Here is an 8,656-nt window from a genome sequence, read left to right as displayed (position 1 = left end):
GGGGCTGGGCAGGCAGGAATCCTGCTGCTCCAGGGGGACGGAAGCGCAGCCACCCGACGGGCCGGGCTGAGGGGCCGGAGCCGCAGGGAGGAGCAGGGGACGGCCGTGTGGCTTAGATTCAGGAGGTTTTCCTAAGGTTGGGCATGCATTTTCCATGATGGATGCTACTAAACGTTTCCCAAAGGCTGCTGCCTCTCGGCAGGATGATCCTTGCAAGGAGCAGCAGTAATAGCCTTCGGTGTTTAGACTTCTGCTCCCAGCTTGGGTAAGGAGGGCAGGACATGATCCTCATCCCTCTTGCCTTGTTGGGGATCCAACATGGATCTAATGGTTGCTTTGGGCAACCATAGTTTGGGTTTGGGTACCACTACAAAGCCAGAGCATGGAGTGCCTGTGGTCTCTCTGGGGATCCTGGCATGTGCCCAGGTCTGTGGTGAGAGGTGCTGTGCTGCAGTCTCCCGATGAGGATGGAGCAGGTGTGGTCTCCTGCCTGAGTCCTGGGTTGCTGCAGTCCCTGCAGACCTCTGCACAGAGAACAGTGTGCATGCACTAGCTCTGACTTACCAAGGGCAAGGGTGTGATGGCTTCTGTTAGGCTTGAGGGCTTGTTTCCGACCACCTTGTCCTCTGATTTTAGGTTGGAGATAAGGTGATGGTCCTGGCTAGGTCAGGGCTCTGGCAAGAAGTTGTGAATGTGCCTGCCAGTCAGACTTTCCCAATGCCTGAGGGGATGAGCTTCGAAGAAGCAGCTGCTCTTCTTGTTAACTACATCACTGCCTACATGATTCTGTTTGACTTTGGAAACCTGAGACCCAACCAGAGTGTCCTCATCCACATGGCTGCAGGTAAACAGTTCTTGCTGAGACTCTTGGTTTCACCATGCATCTTCTGAATAAGTGACATGGGTGAGGAAATGATCAGAATGGGGCTGGACTGACAAAACGTCACCTAGCAGAGATGCAGGCTTCATGCTGCCCCATTTCCCAGTGGCTGGGCTTAGTCTCTCCCAGTGTGTCCCAGGTATCAACCTCACCAGGCAGAGTCACTATTCCCCAGGCTGCTGTGCTGTGTGATTGGTACAGGCAGGGATAATTTACCTATTCAGAGGTTTTTCTGACTGCTGGGGCTGTTTGCTTCTAAATCTTTCTCACTGCTGATTTCCAGGTGGTGTGGGAACTGCTGCCATCCAGCTGTGCAAGACTGTAGAAAATGTCACCATTTTTGGCACAGCATCTGCCTCCAAGCACGAGTCACTCAAGGAGAGTGGAGTTGCTCACCCCATTGACTACCGAACGATGGATTATGCAGAGGAGGTCCGGAAAATCTCTCCCAAAGGTATGATGAGGTGGAGGACTTCTGCAACTGTTTTGCATTTCTTTCAATTGCAGAGAAACTTCTAATTGCTCCCAATTCCCTCTCTAGGTGTTGACATTGTCCTGGACCCGCTGGGAGGATCTGATACGTCCAAAGCATTTAACCTGTTGAAGCCAATGGGCAAACTCATCACTTACGGTGAGTGTGAGCAAGGAGCCCAAACCCAGAGACTGTGTGGTGGTAGAATGGGATCCACACAGGAATGCTCCGTGTCTGGGTTCTTGGCTGTCAGGGACCATCACTATTCCTCACTGCACTGTGTTGTAGTTCTGTTATTTCATGAAGGTCTTCAGGATGCTTTGCCTTGGTGAGACACTGAGGGGAGTGAGATTTGTGTCTTGTCCCCAAAGCTGTGTTCACAGGCTCCAGGACTCCTCCCTCCCATGGTGAAATTTCTCTTAGAGTAAAAGCTGGTGCCTGCAGGGGAAGCTGGAATGTCCTCGCAGAGGAATACTGGCATAGCTGCTTTTTCTAGGCTGAGTTAATGCACAGCCTTGCTTTTCTTTTAGAGGATGTGTGGGAGATGAGGTTTGAGGCTACTGAATACTTATCTCTCCATTCCCCAGCCCTGGAACACTGTGATTTTGTCCCATAGACAAAGCCCTCACACAACCCCCAGTGGGATTCCAGACACTTGCACCAGTGTGCTGCTTTGGTTGTCCCGGCCGTTGCAGCGTGTGATTCCCCTGAAGAAGCAGGGCTGTAGGAGAAGGGGAAAGCTGTCCTGCCAGCCTGGCTGGCTGTCAATTGTAACCCTTTCTTACCTCTGCCAGCCCTCCAGTCTAGCTGCACTGCTGCTGCCTTAGGAGGGCCAGAGAGCAGTCGTTCTATATTTTTGCCATGTGAGTGTGATAATCCAAATTTTGCATAGCTGGAGGCTGAGGCAGGTGCCTGTTTCCATTGAAGGTCAGCTGGGCAGGTTCTGCTGTGATCCAGTTCTCAGCTCTGTCCCTCACTCTGCTGAGTGGCTGTTCCCCTGTGCGTGGTCTGAGCTGTTCCATGGGATGCCCACTGCCTCCTGTGCTGTGTTCCAGCTTATCTGTGGCTTGCCTTCTTTTCAGGTGTAGCAAACCTGCTCACTGGGCAGAAGAAGAACCTCATGGCTATGGCTAAAACCTGGTGGAACCAGTTCAGCATCACTGCCTTGCAGCTGCTGCACCAGAACAAGGCTGTATGTGGCTACCATCTTGGATACATGGATGAGGAAGCTGAGCTTATCAGAAGTGTTGTAGCCAAGCTGGTTAACCTGTACAGTCAAGGCAAAATCAAGCCCAAAATAGACTCTGTATGGCCCTTTGACCAGGTGAGTCTGAGCTAACATACAGGCTGGCAGTGGTACAGAGTGAGCGCCTTGTTCCTGGGGGCTGAACTGTTGAAAATGTCTAAGAGCCATCTGTTCTCAGACATTCAGTGCCTTATTCCTTTTAAAATATTAAGGCTGAGTAAAGTGGCTGGGCTATTCTGCTCCAATGCATAGGGCTGGGCAATGCTAGACAGTGTCCCTGTGGAGCAGGGCAGGTGCTCAGCTGAGCTCCATGGGCAGCAGCAGCCAGGAAGGGGCTGGGTTATGCATCAGACTGGAGTATGCCCTCGGTAGTCTGTACCCTGTAATTAAGCAGACAGATGGGAAGGCTGTTGCTGCCCTTCCAAGAGTGCAAAAGAGCCCAGGCAGTGAAGCAGAATGAGGATGTTGGAAGGGAGCAGCAGGTTTTTTCAGCAGCTCTGTTCTGCTCAGGGTTATGGGCGTGTGTCCATGCAGAGTCAGGCTCTTCCCTTGGAAATCCTGTGCTGGAGCAGGACTTGCTGCAGGGGAGCAGAGAACTTAGTGATGATCAGTCAGTGTTCATACCTGAGAACTAGTCTGATGCAAAAGCCTAAGGAAAACTTTGACTCCAGGCCTGGTCCAGGTGCTTAAAAACAATGATAATAATGATACAATTCTGTGCATGTATTGTTTTGTGCAGCTAGTAGAGGCTTTTTCCTCCTGGCAGGTGGCCAGGTTCCTGCAGTTCCCCTCCCTTTGGAGAGGAAGCTGTGGTGACACACACTGCACTTCCACATTTGTGTGAGCAGAGCATCCTTGTGTGTGTCAAGGTTTGTCTGTGTGAATTCTTGAGGACAGTTTTCCTATTGGCTTTCTGGGGTAGCTGCCCAGGTCTGTCCAAAACACACCTATGCAGAGGCACTTGAATGCTTGGGACTTGCTTGAACTGCCAGGAAAGCTGCCTCCCAGCTATGCCTCAGACTGGTCTGGGGGGACTGAGGGGGCCAGGAAGGGCATGGACACACTCTGCAGTGGGTGGGGGTCTTACCACACTCCTTTTGCTTCCAGGTGGCAGAGGCTATGAGGCAGATGCAAGAAAAGAAGAATGTTGGAAAAGTCATTCTGGTTCCTGAAGCACCCAAGGAAGAATCTAAAAAAGCAGAGAACTAAGGAGAAGAGATGTATGCAGATTATGAATTTGTGGTTTAATTCCCTGATCTCTTTGGGACCTGGAAATGGACAGATCAGTATCTTCCATCTTTCACCAGTACAAGAACATCATGGTTATCATTCAGATGAGGTTTGCATGCTCTTGTTGTGACTGACCCTTTGCCAGATATGCCTCCTGCTCTCTCTTTTGAAGCCTGTTTATTTCATACTGTTTTCTAACCACTTGTTTCTCTACTGAATTTCCAGACTAACCTTATTTTTCTCTGGCAGTGAGGCTGAAGCTTCCAAGCAGTTGGTGACTAACAACTGCACAGCCTGTCACTGTAAAGTCATGGCGCAATGTACTGTAACAACTGCCAAGTATCTCTGCAGAAACTGAGCCCTGCTGAAGCGTTTGTGCTGTCAGCTTTGGGAAGCCTGTTCAGCAGAGCATTGGCCAAGTGTAGGATGTTTCCTCCACAGCCAAAGGAAAACCACAGCTGGCCTAGTTTAATTCAAGCAGGGGTTTCTCTTCTGTTCACACTAACCGGGCTCTATTCCCTCTGCTTTTTGTAGGCCACTAACACAGTCAGACAGTAACAGCTCATGTTGTCTTTGCCTTGGCCATCCTGGCAATTTGGAGTCTATGGCATATCATACTTCATTTGCAGTCACTTCTCTGTGCAGACAGTAAATAACCTGACAGGCTGGGCTGGGCTATGTCTGACTACAGAAGAAAAGTTTCAATTAGGTAACCTGATCTTGTCCATTTTCTATTTCCAAATTGTATAGAGAGATCTGAGCAGTGTCTGGTTCTTAGAGACCATAAGGACTCAACTGTGTCTCAAACGACTGGAAAAATTGATGTTGGCTCTGTGCTTTATTATGTTGGGCTCCGAGTTGGTATTGTTAGGGCTTCACCCTCGTGTTTTTATTTCCAAGGGCTGCAGTATTGGGTTGGACTTCATTGAGATGGGAACAAACTAATCCCCTGTTAATGCTTTGTGCAGTGCCCTGTACACTGTTGCAGTTTGGGAAGTAAATTTCAAGAGCCAGTCCTCTGGGCTGTCTCTCCCTGGGGCACACTGGTTAGTAAAGCTGTTGCCACGGTAGCAGTTAGATGATAAACAGCCCAGCTGTGTGTCAAACCTCTTAACCTGCATATTCTGAGCAGTTTTCTATCGTGTTCTAGCTCACTTGCTGCAGTAGGGCTTGACTCTTCTTCCCCTGAATCTGTATCTTGGGGCTCCAGTGCTGAGGGTTTAGGAGCTGCCTGGGGTGCTCCTCCTATACCAGAACTTTGTTTCACTTCTACTTTTCTTTCCTTCTGTGCATTTGGAAACAGAGCTGTGTAGAGACCTAAGCCCAGCTCTGTGAGCACCTTGAGTCCTGGGTGATGCTGTCCTTCCCACTGGACCCTGCTTGCAGCCCTGGGCAGCTCTGGTGCTGTTGGTGCTTACTTATCATGGATTGTAGGTGTGGGCTTTTGGGTTTAATTTTGGATTTGAAATGGTAAACTCGAGGGCACCAAGAAGAGCTGTTCATCATGGAAGAACTCGGGCTCCAGAAGCAAAACCTTGAGACAAGAATCCTGCTTAACTAGCCCACAGGGAGGGCCCAGGGCTCAAGGAGGGCAGGTACCCACTGGGCACAGGGCTGGGCATACAGCCCCACTGCCACCCAAGAGAGCCCATGCCATGCAGGGCTGGGGTTCCTGTGTGGCTTCTCCCTCAGCCTGCTCCAGTGGGGCTCCCGTCTGTCAGTGCAGCTTGTGGTTCAGGTGCTTGGGCTCAGTCCAGAGATCTTTAGAAATGCATAGGCACAGCTTCCAGGGGTCTTGCCCTGGCTCACTTTAAATATTGCAACAACCCGGTTCCCTACAACCTCAGAGGAGTCCTGGAGCCCTCTCAGAGATCTTTGTCAGTTCATCTCTTGAACTTCATAAACATGGGCTGATGGAACTCACAAGCACAACTTTTTACCTTTCTGAATCCAAAATCTTGCTGCTTCTTTCAACCTGCCCTGTCATGCTAATTTAGATTAAATCCAACAGTGTCTAATGCTGCTTTACCAGGTGTGAAAACAGAAGGACTGTCTAAATTGCTGAAATGGAAAGCCTGGACCTGTTCCTCTGAGAAACTGGACTTGACAGGGCAGCATGTTCAAAAGGCACGCAACCCTGCACATCTTCTGGTTCTGCACGAAAAGGGAAAAATATGGTGTGTTTCACAGTAACATCCTCTCCCCGCTTTATTCTGAGCCAAGCTCGTGCTCAGTGCCTTACATGGATGGCCTTGGGTCAGGCGGCGTGGCACGGCTCTCACAGCCCGGGAGCCTGGCAGCTTCCCATCAGACCCCTCTGACCTGCTGCCTCCTGTGCGCCACGGGAAACAGCATCTCGGTGCCTTCTGCTTACATGACTAGGAAGTCACTGGGGCCTTTTCCATTCTGGCCTTTCAAAGTATTGCCAAAACCCTGTTTTGACTCTTATTAGCTCTGTTTTGTGAACACTGGTGGTGTTGTGGGACTTTCCGTGAATTAGCTGTTCTCTCCCCAGGTGTTCCAGCCTTTCCAGGGCTGACCTGGTGGTTCTGTACTCCCCAGTCCATAAGACCTGTTGTAAAGCCCTTGTCTCCCCCAGGGCAGCTGTTTGGCTCCAGAGTGAGCCCTGAGTGAGGCTTTATCAGCTGCTCCGGCCTTGGCTCTCTGGAAACAATCCCAGCTCCTGGCTCTCTTGGGGTAGCTGCTCACATGTCTTCTAGCTAGGAATTCCTGAAGCCCCTATCAAGGCAGGAATGGCGAGCAGTTACTGCCTGTTCAGTTCAGCACTGGCTATTTTGTGTCTCTTGGTAGCAACAGTGTTTTCTACAGGAAGACCAAGATTAACTGTAACCTTGCAATCCTCCGCCCCTTCTCAATGCTCTGCTCTAGGTGGGTGTGGTTGGTTGTGTTTTGGTTTTTTACTTCTTTTTTAAGGGCCAGTATAGAACCTGTGTAAAACAATTTCAAGTGTCTTAATCAAGTTAACCAGCCGGTTTGTATACTAAGGACCAAAGCAAAAAAACCAAAACGAAACCCTAGGATAAAAATCATTCCATTCAATGTTGCTTGTTTAGGACAAAGTTGTGCTACTGAGGAACTGGGAGATTCCTGTACTTAATCATGTGTGCCATTCCAGAAGTGCAATTTAATGTTTATTTTACTGATTGTCTGACTCAAAGGTTGTGCCATGAGGAGTCCAAGTGAAAGTGTAAGGAGTTGATGAGTGGGAGGAGGTGTCCACAGCCCTGCCTGCTCCAGGGGGGCTCAGTGCGAGTGCCTCTCCTGTCATTGCTGTAGTGGCCTCCCAGCCTGGTGCTGCTGGTCTGGGACAAAGTGCAACTCCTTTGCTATCACCAGGCAGCTGGTTGCCACATTTTTGACTCTTCAGTTTCTCTGAAGCTCACTTGTGTTGCAAGCTGACTGCAGGAGGGGAAGGGAACAGAGGTGGCCCCTGCCAAGTGCTCTGGGAAGGAGTTCAGCTCTATGTTTTGTTTTGGACACCTGTATTAAACTAGAATTGACTGGCCAGGGAGAAGTAAGAAGCACTGTGTGAGTCAGGCTTCAACTGATGCAGGATCCTGGCCCGCTGACAGCTGCTATCATAGGTGTTAAACCACTCTGGTTGCCTGAAGTCTCTGGTGTGCTGAGCCCTCGTGATGGCAAAGTGTTATTGGCAAGTAGTACATGAGCATGATGTGAAACGTGTTAGACTCTGAGTGAGCCTCTTACAGCATATGGTCTGGTCTGTACTGTCTGAATTGTGTTGATTTGCAGATATGTGATATGAGTGATGGTCATCCTACAGACAGATAGCAAATCTTTTGTTTAAAAAATATATTTCGCTTTGTGTGTGTAACCAAGTTGGACAGAAAACAACTGTGCCACTGCTGTTTACATGACTACAATGTGTACTGCTCCTCTGTCAACTGTTACCATATGCCTTATGTGTTTCAAATGTTAATTAAATGCATAACAAAACCTTCCACAGTACACTGCTCAGGTTTTTGTTGTCATGACCCCTCTGCCCACAGCTCAGGGCAGGTTTGATTGACAAAGTGTAACACTCCCAGCATGAGGAGATGCCTCTGCTCTCAGGGACAACTATTAATTGTTGGCTTGAGTGTTGTTCCTGACATTCTTCCATGGTGATTTTTGTTTGCAAAGTCCTTAGCTGGGCTCTGTGCCTCAGTAGCCAGGTGGGACTGAAGTGGGTGCCTGGGCTGAAGTTAAGACAAGGCATGAACAGCCAGTACCAAACATGAGAATAAATCCCATTTATTTGTCAGCATAGAGACTGTCCCTGGGAGGCAGCTGCTGTGGGTGCTGAAAGCTGTTAATGTTCTCCTCAAGAGAGCACAAGGTCACCTGCTGGCTTCAGAGCAGGTGCTGGGGAGGGGCTGGAGCATGGGGCTGTCTGCAGAGGCCTGAACTGTCAGTGTGAAGAGCTGACACTAGCGACAGTTCATCTCCAGCCTGGGCTCTGGCAGCAGCTGAGCTGGAACCTACCTGTAGTGGCAGGAGGCGGAAGAGACTTCCAGAAGCTGGGGCTGGACTAGATGCAGACTCCTGCCCGGGTTTGGGTCATGCTACTGAAAGCCACACGGGGCTCAGCCTGCAGTCAGCTGAATGAAATAAGTTCTGCAGTTGGCTGCCAGGACACACATCCAAGAGGAGCTGGAGTTTCTGGGAAGCACTGATCCATGCTGAGGCCTTCATGGGGCAGGGACGGAGGTGCCGCTGTTTGCTAACGCGCAGATTTCTGGCTACATCTGGGGAACGCAGGAGCTCCTTTGACAAACACCTGCTTCTTCCTGAGCTGTCTCTTGTT

At 49.9% G+C, this 8,656-nt stretch overlaps 1 protein-coding gene across 1 annotated transcript; it reads left to right on the top strand.

The window, feature by feature from the left end:
- The first annotated feature begins 611 nt into the window (after nucleotides 1–611).
- On the top strand, nucleotides 612–7,818 carry VAT1 (vesicle amine transport 1). Its single transcript, XM_017741695.1, has 5 exons — nucleotides 612–844; nucleotides 1,164–1,334; nucleotides 1,422–1,511; nucleotides 2,435–2,676; nucleotides 3,706–7,818. The coding sequence occupies exons 1-5, from the start codon at nucleotides 652–654 to the stop codon at nucleotides 3,805–3,807; spliced, it is 798 nt and encodes a 265-aa protein (XP_017597184.1). The 5' UTR covers nucleotides 612–651; the 3' UTR covers nucleotides 3,808–7,818.
- The last annotated feature ends 838 nt before the right edge of the window (nucleotides 7,819–8,656 follow it).

The sequence above is a fragment of the Corvus brachyrhynchos genome, unplaced genomic scaffold (genome assembly GCF_000691975.1).
Source record: "Corvus brachyrhynchos isolate BGI_N302 unplaced genomic scaffold, ASM69197v1 scaffold30, whole genome shotgun sequence".
Taxonomy (NCBI): domain Eukaryota; kingdom Metazoa; phylum Chordata; class Aves; order Passeriformes; family Corvidae; genus Corvus; species Corvus brachyrhynchos.
The sequence above is the reverse complement of the archived record's forward strand: the minus strand, read 5'-3'. Positions and strand labels throughout refer to the sequence as shown.

Coding starts and splice junctions, on each gene's coding strand:
- VAT1 (XM_017741695.1), top strand. CDS start 652: ATGGTCCTGGCTAGGTCAGGGCTCTGGCAAGAAGTTGTGAATGTGCCT. Junction 1,335..1,421: donor CCGGAAAATCTCTCCCAAAG/GTATGATGAGGT, acceptor TTCCCTCTCTAG/GTGTTGACATTGTCCTGGAC. Junction 1,512..2,434: donor GGGCAAACTCATCACTTACG/GTGAGTGTGAGC, acceptor CCTTCTTTTCAG/GTGTAGCAAACCTGCTCACT.